At 44.2% G+C, this 18,798-nt stretch overlaps 1 protein-coding gene across 1 annotated transcript in view; it reads left to right on the top strand.

Annotated features, from left to right (window-relative positions):
* The window catches only part of BIRC6 (baculoviral IAP repeat containing 6), a 347,923-nt gene that overhangs the window by 290,403 nt on the left and 38,722 nt on the right, over nucleotides 1–18,798 (top strand). The window contains exon 66 of the mRNA XM_040347806.1: nucleotides 12,503–12,713. Within this exon, the coding sequence (XP_040203740.1) occupies nucleotides 12,503–12,713 (211 nt within the window). The remainder of the gene's footprint in view (nucleotides 1–12,502; nucleotides 12,714–18,798) is intronic.

Here is an 18,798-nt window from a genome sequence, read left to right as displayed (position 1 = left end):
TGTTTCTTTAGGAGAACTAGAGAAAAGAATGGCAAAAAGAATAGCTAAGGCTATATCGGGTAGAAAGCGGACTAGGTCTCCGTCACCCGAGCAGGAACCCTCAGATTCAGAGATCCTTTCCCTAGGGGAATTGGATAATCCTGACGTTTTGGACCAGGGTGGTTCAGAGATCGAGGATCCGGATACTGAGGAGTCTAGTTCAACCTCCCAAGGGGAAAGTTTGTGGGTTCAAGCTTTAACGGACATGGTCCATGAGGCATTTAAGTTACCCATACCAGAACCTCAAGTATCGGCGGTTTCAGCTTTAGGCTCATTAAGAGCGCCTCAAAGCAACGCAGTTTTTCCGGTCCATCCTTTACTCGAGGATGTCATATTTCAGGATTGGATCAAGCCAGATAGTCTTTTTACCACCTAAAAAATTCTCTGTTTTATATCCTATGGAGGAGAAATTCTCCAAAAGGTGGGCGCCCCCGGCGGTGGACGCAGCCATCTCCTGTGTGAACAGATCTTTAACTTGCCCTGTAGAAAACTTACAGGTGTTTAAGGATCCGGTTGATAAACGCTTGGAAACATTACTTAAGGCCTCCTTTACTTCAGCAGGGGCGATAGTTCAGCCCGCTGTGGCTGCTATTGGAGTTGCCCAAGCATTATCAGATAAGACTAAGCAAATGCTTAAACTGATCCCTGCCCAACAGGCAGAAGAATTTTCGGATATACCCAGGGCTATACGCTTTACGGTGGATGCTATCAAGGACTCCATCCAGCAGGCGTCACGTTTATCCTTATTTCTAATCCATATGAGAAGGCTCTTATGGTTGAAGAATTGGGAGGCTGAGCCCCCGTGCAAAAAACTCCTGGTAGGGTTTCCCTTCCATGGAGGACGTCTCTTCGGAGAAGATCTGGATAGATATATTCAGACTATATCAAGCGGCAAAAGCACTCTCTTGCCAGTCAAGAAGAAAGCCCGAGGGCCCGCATTTAAGCGCCAGCCCTCCCCGGGGCAGGGGCCCTCTAATACCAAACAGTATCGACGGCCTCCTGCAAGATCAGGATTTAACAATAGGCCGCAGGGCCAAGCCACGGGGGGCAAGAAGCAGTGGTACCGCAAGCCTGCGAAGCCAGCCCCCAAGTCGGCCTTATGAAGGGGCGCCCCCACCCACGATGGTGGGGGGAAGGCTGCGTCTCTTTGCAGAGGTTTGGGAGGCCAGCATTCCCGACTGCTGGGTACGGTCTTCCGTGACCACGGGCTACAAACTAGAATTTCTAAAATTCCCTCCTCCTCATTACCAGGAGTCAAGAGTACCAGGCGACCCTGTGAAAGGAGCCGCATTGATGGCGGCATTGAATCATCTGCTATGCCAGAAGGTGATAGTAGAAGTACCAGTCCGGGAACAGGGATTGGGGTTCTACTCCAACCTGTTTATCATCCCAAAGCCCAACGGCGATGTCAGGCCAATCTTGGACTTAAAGGGAGTAAATGCGTACCTAAAGGTCCGCTCATTCCGGATGGAAACTATTCGGTCAGCTGTCGCCGTGCTCCAGAAGGACGACTTCATGGCGTCCATAGACATAAAGGATGCTTACCTTCATGTGCCAATTTTTCAGCCACATCAAGTATTTCTACGCTTCGCGGTGGCTCAGCGTCATTTCCAATTTGTGGCGCTCCCCTTCGGGTTGGCTACGGCCCCCCGGGTATTCACGAAGGTCCTAGCCCCAATCCTAGCCAATCTAAGGACCCAAGGGGTCACGGTCCTGGCTTACCTGGACGACCTCTTGGTCGTAGACCACTCGTCTCCTGGCCTGGAACGAGCAGTGGCCCTCACGGTTCAGTACCTTGAGAGGTTCGGCTGGGTCCTAAATCGAGACAAGTCAGCATTCCTGCCCACAAGGCAGCTGGAATATCTCGGCATGAGATTGGATACAGAACAACAAAAGGTGTTCCTACCCCTATTAAAGGTCAAGGCCATCAAGGAGCTAATACAAATAGTTCGAAGAAAGAAAAGGCCAACTGTTCGCCTATGTATGCGACTACTAGGCAAGATGGTGGCCACATTCGAGGCGGTTCCGTACGCTCAGAACCACACTCGCATCCTGCAGGCAGCCATCCTGTCAGCATGGAGCAAGAGGCCTCAGGCCTTAGAAATTCCTTTGCCACTCTCACCAAGAGTGCGGCAAAGTCTATCTTGGTGGTTAAACCCTCAGAATCTCCTGAAGGGAAAGACTTTCAGTCCTGTGACCTGGAAGATAGTAACCACAGACGCCAGCCTGATGGGCTGGGGAGCAATTTTGGATGGTTGCACCCGCCAGGGCACTTGGGCAGCGGCAGAGAAGCAGTTGCCCATCAATATCTTGGAGCTCAGAGCTGCTCGACTAGCCCTCAGGGCTTGGACGTCCAACCTACAGGGGTTCCCGGTGAGAATACAATCGGACAATGCCACGGCGGTGGCATATATAAATCACCAAGGGGGAACCAAGAGTCAAGCCGCTCAGAAGGAGGTGAGCTTGATTTTCTTGTGGGCAGAAGCCCATGTGCCCTGCATATCGGCTATATTCATTCCCGGAGTGGACAACCTACAGGCGGACTTCTTAAGTCGCCAGACTCTGTTGCCGGGGGAGTGGTCTCTGCATCCACAGGTCTTTCAGACACTCTGCCAGAAATGGGGAGTGCTGGACGTGGATATCATGGCATCGAGACTGAACAAGAAGCTAGACAGGTTCATGTCCCGCTCAAGGGATCCGATGGCCTGCGGAACCGATGCGTTGGTTTGCCCTTGGCATCAGTTCAAACTTCTTTATGCGTTTCCCCCGCTCCAGTTACTACCCCGCCTGCTGCGCAGGATCAGGGTGGAGCACATACCAGTTATCCTGGTAGCTCCAGCATGGCCCAGAAGGGCATGGTATTCACTAATCCTGAAGATGGTAGTGGGAGACCCTTGGACTCTTCCTCTACGGCCAGACCTGCTATCGCAAGGTCCGATCCTCCACCCTGCCTTACGGCATCTAAATTTGACGGCCTGGAAGCTGAATCCCTGATTCTCAGGGGTAGAGGTCTGTCTCAGAAAGTAATCTCTACCCTAATCAGAGCCAGGAAACCGGTCTCTAGGGTGATTTATTACAGGGTCTGGAAGGCCTATGTAGGCTGGTGTGAGTCCAAGCGATGGCTTTCTTGCAAATTTACCATCGATAGAGTATTAAGTTTTCTCCAGCTAGGAGTGGATAAGGGACTGGCATTAAGCACAATGAAGGGACAGATTTCAGCTTTGTCAGTGTGGTTTCAGCGGCCGCTGGCCACCCACTCGCTAGTTAAGACCTTCATTCAAGGGGTCTTGCGTATTAATCCTCCAGTTAAATCCCCACTTTGTCCGTGGGATTTAAATCTTGTTCTGTCAAGTTTACAGAAACAACCTTTTGAGCCGTTGGCTGAAATTCCTTTGGTTTTACTGACAAGGAAGTTAGTATTTTTGGTTGCCATGGTTTCTGCCAGGAGAGTATCGGAACTGGCAGCCTTATCCTGTAAGAAACCATATCTTATTTTACATAAGGACAAGGTCGTTCTCCGCCCTCATCCTTCCTTCCTACCAAAGGTTATATCCAGTTTTCATCTAAACCAGGATTTGGTATTACCATCCTTCTTTCCTAAACCTACTTCCAAAAAGGAAGGGTTGCTGCATACCTTGGATATTGTCAGGGCCATGAAGGCCTATCTTAAAGCTACAGAGAAGATCCAGAAAACAGATGTGTTGTTCATTTTACCGGATGGGCCCAAAAAGGGGCAGGCAGCTGCAAAATCCACCATCTCGAGGTGGATTAAACAGTTAATCACTCAGGCCTACGGCTTGAAGGGGTTGCCTCCTCCGTTATCATTAAAGGCTCATTCTACTAGGGCCATGGGCGCCTCCTGGGCAGCACACCACCAGATCTCTATGGCTCAAGTTTGCAAGGCGGCAACCTGGTCTTCGGTCCACGCGTTTACAAGGTTCTACCAGTTGGACGTAAGAAGGAATACTGATACAGCCTTTGGGCAGGCAGTGCTGCAGGCTGCAGTTTGAGACCCTCGGATTCCGGGGGCTCCCCTTTGAGTAAAATTTAAAATTATTTTTTTCTCAACTAAGTTGGATTTATTATGATTTAAGTATATCTCTAAATTAAATTCTTTTGTCTTGGGAAGATGTCTCCCTCCCCTCATTGTAAGCATTGCTTTGGGACATCCCACATAGTAATGAATATGCCGCTCTGTGTCCCGTGATGTACGAGAAAGAAAAAGGGATTTTTAATACAGCTTACCTGTAAAATCCTTTTCTTGGAGTACATCACGGGACACAGAGCTCCCACCCCTCTTATGGGGACCATTTTGGGAGGCATTCTGCTTGCTACAAAACTGAGGTACTCCTCCTATGGGAGGGGGTTATATAGGGAGGGGCACTTCCTGTTTGAGATTGCCAGTGTCCATCACCTGAAGGTACTCCATATAACCCACATAGTAATGAATATGCTGCTCTGTGTCCCGTGATGTACTCCAAGAAAAGGATTTTACAGGTAAGCTGTATTAAAAATCCCTTTTTCTCCAAGTCAGTCCCATCCTCCCCCCTTCAGTTAAAACACACAGGGAACATAATTAAACCCTTCCTCGCCCCCTAGTGTTAATCCCTTCCCTGCCAGTGGCATTTTTATAGTAATCAATGCATTTTTATAGCATTGATCGCTATAAAAATGCAATGGTCCCAAAAATGTGTCAAGTGTCCGCCATAAGGTCGCAGTACCGATAAAAATCGCTGATCGCCACCATTACTAGTAGAAAAAAAATATTAATAAAAATGCCATAAAACTATGCCCTATTTTGCAGACGCTATAACTTTTGCGCAAACCAATCAATAAACGCTTATTGTGATTTTTTTTTTAAATATGTAGAATACGTATCGGCCTAAACTGAGGAAACGTTTTTTTTTTTATATTTTTGGGGATATTTATTATAGCAAAAAGTTAAAATATTAATTTTTTTTTTTTTTTTTTTTAAATTGTCACTCTATTTTTGTGTTTAGCGCAAAAAATAAAAACCGCAGAGGTGATCAAATACCACCAAAAGAAAGCTGTATTTGTGGGGGAAAAATAGGACATCAATTTTGTTTGGGAGCCACGTCGCACGACCGCGCAATTGTCAGTTAAAGCAAAGCAGTGCCGAATTGCAAAAACGTGGCCTGGTCATTGACCAGCAATATGGTCCGGGGCTGAAGTGGTTAAAGACCATGGCCTGTCTTGAGTGTTGTTGCTGATTATGTCCATACCTTTATGACTACAGTGTACACATCTTCTGATGGCTGCTTCCAGCAGGATAATGCACCATGTCACAAAGCACAGATCATATCAAACTGGTTTCCTGAACATGCCAATGAGTTCTGTACTCCAATGGCCTCCACAGTCAAGGGTTCTCAATCCAATAGCGCACATTTGGAATGTGGTGGAATGGGAGATTTGAATCATGGATGTACAGCGGACAGATCTGCCATAACTGCGTGATGCTTTCATGTCAGTATGGACCAAAACCTTGTTGAATTTATGCCACGAAGACTTAAGGCAGTTCCGAAGGCAAAAGGGTGTCCAACCCGGTATTGGCAAGATGTACCTCCATAAAGTGGCTGTTAAGTGATTACCGTATTTATCGGCGTATACCGCGCACTTTTTTGCCCTGAAAATCAGGGCAAAATCGTGGGTGCACGGTATACGCCGATACCCGCTTTACCGCGCCGAGTTTGAATACTGCGCCGACATATACCGAGCGCAGTACACGTGTATTGTCGGGCAGTCTTGGCTCCTCCTGCGCTGACGTCAGCGCGAGAGTAGCCGAGCATTGCCGACAATACACGAGTGTACTGCGCTCTGTATATGTCGGCGCAGTATTTAAACTCGGCGCGGGAAGGATGCCGGACCCGACGAAGAGGACACCCGAAGCCGCCGATGGACGCCGCGCAAGACCCCAAAACTGTAAGTACAAAAAACTTTTTTTTACAGGATTCGGGGCAACTTTAGGGGTGCGCGCTATACGCGGGAGCGCGCTATACCCCGATAAATACTGTATTCTGTATGCGTGTTAGGTTTTCAGTCACTTATTGTGTTTGCACAGCAGCCAAAAATCTCGCGACAGGGTGACAATGCCTTAGCTGCACGAGCATGGTCATTCTGTAAATGTTTAAAACTGGTAGTTTTTTTTAAAGCTATAGAAATTTTTCTTCAATAAAGCCATAGAAAAATCATTATGCTATTGACATTATATATATATATTAGGGTTGTCCAGATACCGATACCAGTATCGGTATCGGGACCGATACCGAGTATTTGCGGGAGTACTCGTACTCGCGCAAATACCCCCGATACCTAAATAGAATACTTTCCCCCCCGCCGCTGCCGCCGCATCGCACCGCCACATCAAGGGACATGGCTAGAGGGACATTGCTGCATATGTGAGGGACATGGCTAGAGGGACATTGCTGCATATGTGAGGGACATGGCTGCATATGTGAGGGACATGGCTAGAGGGACATGGCTGCATATGTGAGGGACATGGCTAGAGGGACATTGCTGCATATGTGAGGGACATGGCTAGAGGGACATTGCTGCATATGTGAGGGACATGGCTAGAGGGACATGGCTGCATATGTGAGGGACATGGCTAGAGGGACATGGCTGCATATGTGAGGGACATGGCTGCATATGTGAGGGACATGGCTGCATATGTGGGGGACATGGCTGCATATGTGGGGGACATGGCTGCATATGTGGGGGGACATGGCTGCATATGTGGGGGGACATGGCTGCATATGGGGGGGACATGGCTGCATATGGGGGGGACATGGCTGCATTTGGGGACACATTTAAAAAAAGTATCGGTATTCGGTATCGGCGACTACTTGAAAAAAAGTATCGGTACTTGTACTCGGTCCTAAAAAAGTGGTATCGGGACAACCCTTATATATATATATATATATATATATATATATATATATATATATATATATATATATATATATATATATATATATATATATAGTGTATGTAGAAGGGTTTCAATCAACTCTTGTAAGGAGGGAGCAAGGAGTGGGGCTAGCAATTTTAAGGCCTATATTTTGCCAAGAATGGTAGCTAAATATCTGCAATTCCTCAAACCTGGTAATACCCACTGCTGTGCAGCTTGCCACTAGGCCAACTCTGCTTTGCTTTACACATACATTTTCTAAGCAAAATTTCTCTTGGCAGTTATCCTAGCATTTACTTGCACAGATTTTAAGGGCACAAACCTTGCCTATTGTAATATGTCTTGTGTGGCTCTTCTATATATCTGATCACAACCAGAGGCCACTGGTGTATCTCTGCCATTGCTTAGTTATAGTGACTTTAACCACTTAACCCCCGGACCATATTGCTGGTGAAAGACCAGAGCACTTATTGCGATTCGGCACTGCGTCGCTTTAACTGACAATTGCGCGGTCGTGCGACGTGGCTCCCAAACAAAATTAGCGTCCTTTTTTCCCCACAAATAGAGCTTTATTTTGGTGGTATTTGATCATCTCTGCGGTTTTTAGTTTTTGCGCTATAAACAAAAATAGAGCGACAATTTTGAAGAAAATTAATATTTACTTTTTGCTATAATTAATATCACCCAAAAACATATAAACATTTTTTTTCCTCAGTTTAGGCTGATACGTATTCTTCTACATATTTTTTGTAAAAAAAATCGCAATAAGCGTTTGGTTTGCGCAAAAGTTTTAGCGTTTACAAAATAGGGGGTATGTAATGGCGGCGATCAGCGTTTGTTTTTGTTTTGTTTTTTTGTACTGCGACATTATGGCGGACACTTGACACATTTTTGGGACCATTGCCATTTTTATAGCGATCAGTGCTAAAAAAAATGCATTGGATAACTTTAAAGATGCCACTGGCAGTGAAGGGGTTAACAATAGGGGGCGGGGAAGGGGTTAAGTATGTTCCCTGGGTGTGTTCTAACTGTAGGGGGGGTGGAATGACATGGGGAAATGACTGATCTTCTGTTCATACATTAACACACACAGCTCCCGGTCCTCGCTCTGTAATGAGCGATCGTGTGTGCCCGGCGGCGATCCCACCCGCCGGGCATGGGAGTCGGAGGGTGGGAAGGCACACCTAGTGACCTGCGCGAGAGCCAACGTAGAGCTACGGGCTCTCGCGCAGGGGAGCCGACCTTATACGGCGGCTGGTCGGCAAGCAGTTAAACCCCCACCTTGCTAAACAACCTATTAATTTTAAATAAGAAATAAAAGGCAAAACATTTGTGTTTACATACACACACACACACACACACACACACACACACACTTCTCTGAGAGAACAGGATACTTTAAATGGTACAGCCGGCATATATCCACAAAATAAATTCAAATCATATAGCTGTCAATTATGTAGAGCCTTTTATGCAACCTTGTTTGATTGATTTTCTTTTTTTTTTCATTTTTATATCGGTATAAGAAACCTGCGTTTTTTTTTTTTTAGGGTGACTGAATATCCTTTAAAATGCAATGACAGCCGCCTATGTTGGTGGTATTGATTACCTGTGTGTAATTTAGCAGCATGTAATAAAACCATAGAACTTTGCTGCTCTGTGGCACTTTCTTCCACGCTGTATTCACTTCAACACTTGTAATTTGTGGTGCTTGAGGCAAAGGGAAAAGGAGCTTACACAAGGTCACAGCTTGGTATTTGAGAATTCAAACTGCTAACAATTACTAACTTCTATTCACTAAAATCAATAATGGCACAAATGTTTCATTGTGTAATGCTATAACTGGTATTGGCGAAAAGCATTGCAGGGTTAGCATAGCTTTAGCTATAATCTAAAAAGGTCATCATCATTTGTTAGACCCCTTTCACACTGGGGCGCTTTGCAGGTACTATAACACTAAAAGTGTCACCTGCAAAGCACCCTGAAACAGCGGCTTCATTCACTCTAGTGGGGGCTTTCACACTGGAGTGGTTTGCTGGCAGGGCGTCAGAAAAAGTCCTGCCAGCAGCTTCTTTGGCGCACATTAGGAGCGGTGAACTCGCCGCTCCTAAAGCTCCCCTGCCCATTCAAATCAATGGGCAGCTCTGCTTTAAGGGGCACTTTTAACCCCTTTTCGGCCTCTAGTGGCGGTTAAAAGTGCCCCGCTAGCATCCGAAAAGCACCTCACAAACACTGCTAAAAACTGCAGCGTTTTACCGCCGACGTCCAGGTGCTTTCAGTGTGAAAGCAGCCTTACTGATTTCTAGTATAAATCCATCTTGTACTATGTTTTAGCGTGGAATTAATATAACTGCGTGTGTGTGATGCCTTTAAATCCATTGCTGGACAAAATAACATGTTCAAAGTTTTCAAGTTGTCCTGCCAGTTAGTCATAACAAGCTCTGTCACATATTCAAACATTTTACAGCTTGCTGAAAAACGTTTTATTTTGAGTATAAAAAAAAAAAACTGATTGGAGGCAAGGACCCATTTAGATCTATGCATTATGTTGCACCTTAACATGTGATGAGTAAAGGCAGTTTGTTTTTTCATGGGCAGCCTGTGCACCAAAAGGGTCCAGAAAACATAAATGCCTCATTCTTTCAAGCACAATGCCCAGTATTACTTAACTGTATATTGTGGTGCACTACAACACATGCCCCATCATGGTGCAATGTGTTACTTCAGCACTTTGCATCTGTTGGGCCTAAAAGGCCCCAATTACTTAAATCAGTAATGTATTAGACATGCACTTATTGTGAAAATCACACAAATTACTAGGACGCGGTGGGGGGACCCCAGATCGTGTGAAAAATATATGGTCCTATTTTGTATGGTGCCTTATGGATGAAGCCAAGTCCCCCCTACACTAATACATTTGGCTGCATCTTTTGCATATCACACAAATGTATTGCAAGTTGCGTATTACGATGGACTGTTTGTACCACTTAACGGAGTGGGGGGGGGGGGTGCCTTCTACTTGCATTTAGGCTTGTAGCCTATTCACATTATATCCTCTTAACTTTTGATGCTCTACAGAGCCTCCTTGCTTGCCTAGTATCTTCGTTATACTGGTGCACACAGCGCTGTTGCACTTTGAATGACAATTGCGCGGTCGTGCTACACTGTACCCAAACTAAATTTGTATCATTTTGTTCCCACAAATAGAGCTTTCTTTTGGTGGTATTTGATAACCTCTGGGAATTTTATTTTCTGAAAAAAAATTAAAAAGACCGAAAATTTTGAAAAACAAATGCTTTTTTTTGTTTCCGTTACAAAACGTAAATACGTTTTTCTCCTTCACTGATGGGCACTAATGGGGCTGCACTGATAAGGTGGCACGGATGGGCACAGATAGGTGGCACGGATGGGCACAGAAAGGTGGCACGGATGTTCTGTTTTGTACTTATGGATGCCAATCTGTGCCAAACAATGCCTGCCAATCAGTGATGCCCCATTGTGGGTACTAATTGGCATCCATTGTGGGCACTGATTGGCATCACTGGTGATCTAGGGTGGCATACCTGGTGGTGGGCATCCCTGGTGGTCTGGTGGCATCCCTGGTGGTCTAGTGTGGTCATCCTCGGGGGGGGGGGGGGGGGGCTGTGCTTATAATCGATCAGCACAAACCACCCCCCTGTCAGAGGAGCAGCCGATCGGCTCTCCTCTACTCGCATCTGACAGACGCAAGTGAGGAAAAGCCGATAACCGGCTCTTGTTTACATCGTGATTGGACGTGGCTAATTACGTGGTAAAGAGTCTCCGCCATTTTGTTGGGCAGATTAAAAAACACAAATTGCCGCAAAAACACATTGCATGCTTTTCTGAAGCTTCTCCGTTGAAGTATATTGAACCAAAAAAACAAAATGGCATCATTTTGCGTTAAGAAAAGTCCTCGCCCTTTCCAAATACGCAGCAGCTGAAAAAAATCATGGATGTGAACGTGTACCATAGGAAAACATGTAAATGAACTGTAGTGCGTTTCTGAAAAAAACAGAGGTGTGACCCAGGCCTGAGGGGTTAAAAAACTAAAATTGGTACAAAAAGAGCAAATATTTGCTACTGTAAGGGGTTGATTTTTTACTGTTGGACAGTGAAAGTATTATTTACAATAGCGATTTGCTCTTTTTGTACTTTAAAGGGGCAATTTTAGTTTTTTTTAACCCCCTTTTGTTACTGGCCAATTGATTATGAAAATGGTAATCGATTAATTTCATAATCGATTAGTTGATTAGTTGTTTCGGCCCTAACGCGCTGTATGCGCCGGTCGGAAGCATGTCAATCAATTAGCATGTGAATAGGAACGCCCAGTCCCGCAGATTACATACCCGGAAGCCGCTATGAAAATATAGATAAAACTGTATGTACGGCAATAAAATTAAAAAGTCAGCATAATGTCATTATCACAACTCTGCTCAATGTAATGTTAGAATAATTTTTTTGGGTGAACCCCCACTTTAAGTCTTTTAATATTGTCCATAACCATGTCCTCTGTTACACCGGGATCTGGTGTGAACTCAATATTCTGGCTCCTCTCTGTATTGCATTCACCATAGCAATATGGAGAATGCATTCTGAAAAGTATCATTGAGATTTATTGTGCAGCAGAGCCCTGTGTGAAACGGGCTGTGAGTACAACTCCCTACTGGTAGGCATGGGGTCAGTGGCATTTGCACCTTTTAGGTGGTTGAAGGTAATTTTTAGGGTTGTCCAGATACCGATACCAGTATCGGTATCGGGACCGATACCGAGTATTTGCGGGAGTACTCGTACTCGCGCAAATACCCCCGATACCTAAATAGAATACTTCCCCCCCCTTTCCCCCCCCTCCGCTGCCGCCGCATAGAGGGACATGGCTAGAGGGACATTGCTGCATATGTGAGGGACATGGCTAGAGGGACATTGCTGCATATGTGAGGGACATTGCTGCATATGTGAGGGACATTGCTGCATATGTGAGGGACATTGCTGCATATGTGAGGGACATTGCTGCATATGTGAGGGACATGGCTGCATATGTGAGGGACATGGCTAGAGGGACATGGCTGCATATGTGAGGGACATGGCTAGAGGGACATGGCTGCATATGTGAGGGACATGGCTAGAGGGACATTGCTGCATATGTGAGGGACATGGCTAGAGGGACATTGCTGCATATGTGAGGGACATGGCTAGAGGGACATTGCTGCATATGTGAGGGACATGGCTAGAGGGACATTGCCGCATATTAGAGGGACATTGCCGCATATGTGAGGGACATGGCTGCATATGTGGGGGACATGGCTGCATATGGGGGGGACATGGCTGCATTTGGGGACACATTTAAAAAAAAGTATCGGTATTCGGTATCGGCGACTACTTGAAAAAAAGTATCGGTACTTGTACTCGGTCCTAAAAAAGTGGTATCGGGACAACCCTAGTAATTTTCAACAAGAACATTCCAAAAAATGTGTTGACATGTACTTTTTTTTTTTTTTTTTTTTTTATAATTTCTAGTGTTGGATATGGCTAGACATGTGCCTTTGTATCGAGCTCTACTGGAGCTGCTTCGAGCCATCGCTTCATGTGTAGCACTGGTACCACTGCTGCTTCCACTGTCTGGGGCTAATGGAGAAGAAGAGGAGGAACAGACAGAGTCACAAGCATCTGTAGGCACCCTACTGGCAAAAATGAAAACTTGTGTAGACACATACACCAACAGATTAAGGTACCCAATTTTATTACTAATAAAATGCCTATATTAAAAATGTATACATTTTTATACAAGATTGCGCTTGCTTATTGTATAGAACAAATCTTTTGAGTTCATCATTAATATATATACTATTGAAGGATAAATACACTAAGCACTATTTGCATCTAAAGTAGCCACCACCAAGATCTTTAGAAATGATTGAGTGGCTTTATAGCCACCAAACCAAGAGGGTTCATCTTAACTTTTAAAACAAGCTTGTGGCTGCTGTTGTGAGCTTTTATTATGTGTTTGACTGCTATGCGTATGACGCATCCTTGGCATTTAAAAGAAAAAACAATAATGATGTCCCCCACTGCTATAAGCGGCTAATGCACTTACATTTATTTCATTTCCTATGCATGGCATTTCCTCCCACCTCTTACAAAGTACATCTCTGATCATTTGCACTGTTAACTGTAAAAGCATGAAGGTTGTACCTGGGCCCCTTTTGTCATCCTTTGAACCCTAGACTCTTGCCTGGGTTACTTTGTGAATGATCTGCACCTGGCCCTACAGGCATATACTGTGCATTGTAAAAAGGTGGCTACAGCTTTTAGGGCTCATTCAGGTGAGTGATCAGACCCCTCCTCCAATATGATCCACTATCTTTGACGTGCATGCAGGAGCACAGGTTCAAACACATGGGAGTTGATTTACTAAAACTAAGGGTGCAAAACCTGGGCAGCTCTGCATGGTAGCCAACCAGCTTCTAACTTCAGCTTGTTCAATTAAGCTTTGACGATAAAGAAGACTGGAAGTTGAGTGGTTTCTATGCAGAGCTGCACCAGATTTTGCGCTTTCCAGTTTTAGTAAATCAACCCCACAGTGTCTGCATTTGGATCAGTGTTCCTGCCCCTTTCCGCACGTGTCTGAACCCACTTCTATGGGCTGCCTGCATGCAACTCCTGTGGGGATTCAGACGCAGCAGAAAGCAGCTCAGATTGGAGCATGGGTCTGATCACCAGTCTGAGCCCTTGTGGGGTTTTTTTGTTTTCTATAATTTGATTATTTTCAGACTTTTGGCTTTACTATTTTATCATGATTTGTATTCTTGCAAGCTGTTGAGCCTGTATATACCCCTCCTTTCCCAGGCCATGTTTCAGTGCTGTGATGACTGACCATTCTAACACAATCCAATGAATTTTATATAATTTTTTTTGAACAGCTTTATTTTACTGTATTTAATGACCACATTTTTTCTTTAGTTTTTAACTTTAAAAAGTTTAAACATTTTAGGATTACCTGAGGGCTACGTCATGTGAACAAGCCCTAGGTGGTTAAATTGGTTGCCAAAAGTGCTTTAAGTAGTAAGGGTTTAATTTTGCTTTACTGTTCACATGTGCAGAATGAGTGAGCAGAGGAGATGCTTTACAGCAGGGATATGCAATTAGCGGACCTCCAGCTGTTGCAAAACTACGAGTCCCATCATGCATTTGCCTCTGGGTGTCATGCTTGTGGCAGTCAGTCTTGCTATGCCTCATGTGACTTGTAGTTCTGCAACAGCTGGAGGTCCGCTAATTGCATTTCCCTGCTTTACAGTTCACTAGAGACAGGGACAGAGATCTCATGTAGAGGGGCGGTGAAAGAGTTAAAAACTGAACCCACAAGAAATCTCCCTTAACCCTGTATGTGCTGTTGCTTATGCCTTGGAACTAATAAATATTCTCTTTTCTCCATTGAGAAAGGAAACGAAAAGAGATTGCATGTTTTAATGATAGAACTTTTTACATTTGTGATTACTGTAATTTAGTGATTAAAGCAATCACAAGGTGCAGAGCCATTTGTCTGTGAGCCATTCTGTTGGATGACTATTCGGGTTACAGCCGTTAAAGTGGTATTAAACCCAAAAACAATGTTTTAAATTACAGCTCACTAATTCTCAGATGTGGTGGCTGCATGTGTTTTTATTTTTTTTTGTTTTTAAGGCTTTTTTTTCCTTTTTGTTTTCATCTGGTGATCCAGTTAGTAAGTTTATTTTTCAACTTAAAGCGGAGGTTCACCCTAAAAAAAACAACTTTCTACCATGCCATCCAGCATACTAGCGTCAGCTACAGTATGCCTTTATTTTTATTTTTTTGCGCTGTACTCCGTTTAATCCATTACTTTCGTTTCAGACTCCCGGGGGGGAAAGGCGTTCCTATGAAGAGGGGAACATGATTGACGGCCGGCTATGGCGCGTCACGCTTTCCGAAAATAGCCGGAGTAGGACTCGGCTTTTCACGGCGCTATACGGCGCCTGCGCACAGACTAGGAGCTGACTGCGCAGGCGCCGTATAGATCCTAGTCCTATTTCAGCTTTTTTCGCCGGCCGTCAATCATGTTCCCCTCTTCATAGGAACGCCTACTCCCCGTGGGAGTCTGAAACGAAACTAATGGATTAAACTGTGAGTACAGCGCAAAAAAATAAATAATGGCATACTGTAGCTGACGCTAGTATGCTGGATGGCATGGTAGACAAATTTTTTTTTTTAGGGTGAACCCCTGCTTTAACTTGGAGACCAAGCGGACCATTCAAAGTAGAAGTTAAAGGGCTGAGACAAACCATTTAACACTGACTGATGCTTACGATGAACAGCTTTAATAAATTATGTAAAACCTAAAAAGGAAAACAAAGTTTGCTGTAACAGCTTATAAAGTGTTAGCAGGAGTTCAACTTCAATTTGTTAGTCAAGTTCAACGAAATCTGCCAGTGTAAGATTATTCTCTCCCCAAACTGGCGATGGTGTGTTAATGGCTGGATGACCAAGTGAAAAAAATAAGCATAAAACAAATGTAGCTACCAGATCTAAGAACTGGTATGCTACATGAGTAAGGTTTATTTTATTCTTTCAATGTGTCTTGCCCAAGTTTTACATTTTCATTTTTGGATGTGTGTGATAAGTTATATTGGTATTACAAACCACTTTCCTTCTCCTTTTCAAGAAATATTAATGCATTTTGGATAGAATGTTTAGTTGTATTCCAGATTAGGGCTTTACCGGTCATTTTTTTTTTTTTTTTTTTTTTCGACTGTTGATAATTCTAGTACCGAGGACTGCTCCACTCATTGTAAATTTAAACAGGACCTGAGACTTTAGTTTGTATTTTTTAGGTATGTCTCTCCAAGAACCAATTAACCACTTAAGCCCCGGACCATTTTGTTGCTAAATGCCCAGGCCAGGTTTTGCGATTCGGCACTGCGTCGCTTTAACAGACAACGTGGCTCCCAAAAAAAATTGGCGTCCTTATTTCCCCACAAATAGAGCTTTCTTTTGGTGGTATTTGATCACCTCTGCGGTTTTTATTTTTTGCGCTATAAACAAAAATAGACCGACAATTTTGAAAAAAATGCAATATTTTTTACTTTTTGCTATAATAAATATCCCCCAAAAACATATATAAATTTATTTTTTTTCCTCCGTTTAGGCCGATACGTATTCTTCTACCTATTTTTGGTAAAAAAAAACGCAATAAGCGTTTATCGATTGGTTTGCGCAAAATTTATAGCGTTTACAAAATAGGGGATAGTTTTATTGCATTTTTATAAATTTTTTTTTTTTTACTACTATTGGCGGCGATCAGCGATTTTTTTCGTGACTGCGACATTATGGCAGACACTTCGGACAATTTTGACACATTTTTGGGACCATTGTCATTTTCACAGCAAAAAATGCATTTAAATTGCATTGTTTATTGTGAAAATGACAGTTGCAGTTTGTGAGTTAACCACAGGGGGGGCTGTAGGAGTTAGGGTTCACCTAGTGTGTGTTTACAACTGTAGGGGGGTGTGGCTGTAGGACTGACGTCATCGAATGAGTCTCCCTATAAAAGGGATCACTCGATCGATGCAGCCGCCACAGTGAAGCACGGGGAAGCCATGTTTACATACGGCTCTCCCCGTTCTTCAGCTCTGGGGAGTGATCGTGACGGGGCGGCTATAAACGAATAGCCGCGCCGTCGTCCCGGATCGCTCCCCGAGGGAACCCGACCGCCGCGTCTAGGGGGGGGGGGGGTCCCGATCGGACCCACGTCTAGGCAGGCACGTACAGGTACGTTGATGTGCCTGTCCGTGCCATTCTGCCGACGTATATCTACATGCGGCGGTCGGGAAGTGGTTAACAGGTTGGTTCAAGCTGTATAATTTTTGGTCTTGGTGATTAAAACACATTGATATGTATGATTTCCCAATCAGGCAGCATTTTAACTAGACACATTGTTTGGTCAAGTGTGCCATCTCAGAAGGCAAAACGGCAGCAGGTTGTGGACCAGTAGGGATAGAGGAGTAACAGGTGACCATGGAAAATTGGGGAAGAAGATGAAGTGCGTGGGCTGGGGCAAAGGGTCACGTACGAACTGTCATTTACTTTTATCCTGGTGTTTAAATTTGTGGGACAGCTGCACATAACCGTTCTAATAAAGGGTGGCCATCGGAATGTTATAGTGGTTATAGTCAGAGAGACAGAGTTTAGCATATGCAGGACTTCTACATGCTTTTGAAATTGTGTGGCCGTTTATATTTGGAAGTTTGCATTTCTCCACTGGCCCCTTGTGAAGACCAGGGGAATAGCACAGTGAAAAATAAGGGGTGCAAAATGACTAGAACACAAAACTGGTGACAAGACAGCAGCTGAGGAATCATAGTTTTGAGGTTTTGTACAAAGCACAGGGACCAGATTGTAGGTAGTGGAGATGATATTGTGTTGAAAGATAATTGTTAAAGTTCAATGTACACAGGCGCAGAAAGTGAAATGATGCATTGTGTACAGTGGAAAGAACCCTGCTACAGAAGTTTCTGCAGACAGTGCATGAAAAGCTGTAGGTGGTTGTAGCGCAGATACAGCAGTGGGAGAAATGCTGGCAGCATTAAAGTATATGTTAACCCAACATTTCATATTCCTGATGTCTTATGTACTTGTGCTCTTTTTGTATTTCTTCCTTTTGCATGAATAGAAAAAAAGGTACGGTATTTAGAAATTTCAATGCTAACATTTTGGGCAGGTGTGTTATTGGTTGTAAATTAAGAATGCTTTTAGAAATGGAAATGTTAATAGTCTATCAATTAACAAAATGGAAAGTAAATGAACAAAATCAAATCAATATTTGGTGTGACCACCTTTTGCCTTCAGCATCAATTCTTCTACATACACTAGGTTTTGAAGGAACTCGGCAGGTAGGTTGTTGAAACACATTGGCGATACTAACCACAGATCTGTGGATGTAATGTAGGCTGTCTCAAATCCTTCTGTCTCTCTATGTAATCCCAGACCGAATCAATGAGATCAGATGTCTGTGTGGGGGGGCCAAGTTACAACTTCTATTCTCTTCTTTATGCTGAAGATGGTTCTCAGCAGTGACATTAGCTGTATGTTTGGGGTCGCTGTCCTGCTGCAGAATAAATTTGGGGCCAATCACATGCCTCCCTGATGGTATGGCATGATGGATAAGTACAGTGGAACCTTGGATTGCGAGTAACGCGGTTAACGAGCCTTTCACATTACGAGCAATTATTTAAAAAAAAATCCTGGCTCGGTTTGCAATACAAGCACGATTCAAGCCTGAGGTCTGGGGACGCCGGAGCCATTCGGAAATACTTTGTTTCCGAATGCAGCTGAACTGTCTCCGAGTATTTCCGAGTCTCTCCTATGCCCCCCCCCACCTCTGGCCACATGTGGTATTGCATGCCATAGAAGTCAATGTGGAACAAATAATTTTTGTTTCCATTGACTTCTATGGGGAAACTCACTTTGATATGCGAGTGCTTTGGAATACAAGCATTCTCCTGGAACGGATTATGCGCGTAATCCAAGGTTCCACTGTATCTGCCTGTATTTCTTAGCATTGAGGACATCATTGATCCTGATTAAATCTCCAACCCTAATTTCAGAAATGCAGACCCCCAAATTTACAAGTGATCTCCACCATGCTTCACTGTTACTTGCAGACATTCATTTTTGTATTGCTCTCCAGCCCTTCAAGGTTTGGCTCATCAGTGCAAAGAACCTGCTGACATTTTTCTGCACCCCAGTTTGTTTTCATGCATAGTTGAGTCACTTAGCCTTGTTTCCACATCGGATGTATG

This window comes from Rana temporaria, chromosome 4 (assembly GCF_905171775.1).
Source record: "Rana temporaria chromosome 4, aRanTem1.1, whole genome shotgun sequence".
Taxonomy (NCBI): domain Eukaryota; kingdom Metazoa; phylum Chordata; class Amphibia; order Anura; family Ranidae; genus Rana; species Rana temporaria.
The sequence above is the reverse complement of the archived record's forward strand: the minus strand, read 5'-3'. Positions and strand labels throughout refer to the sequence as shown.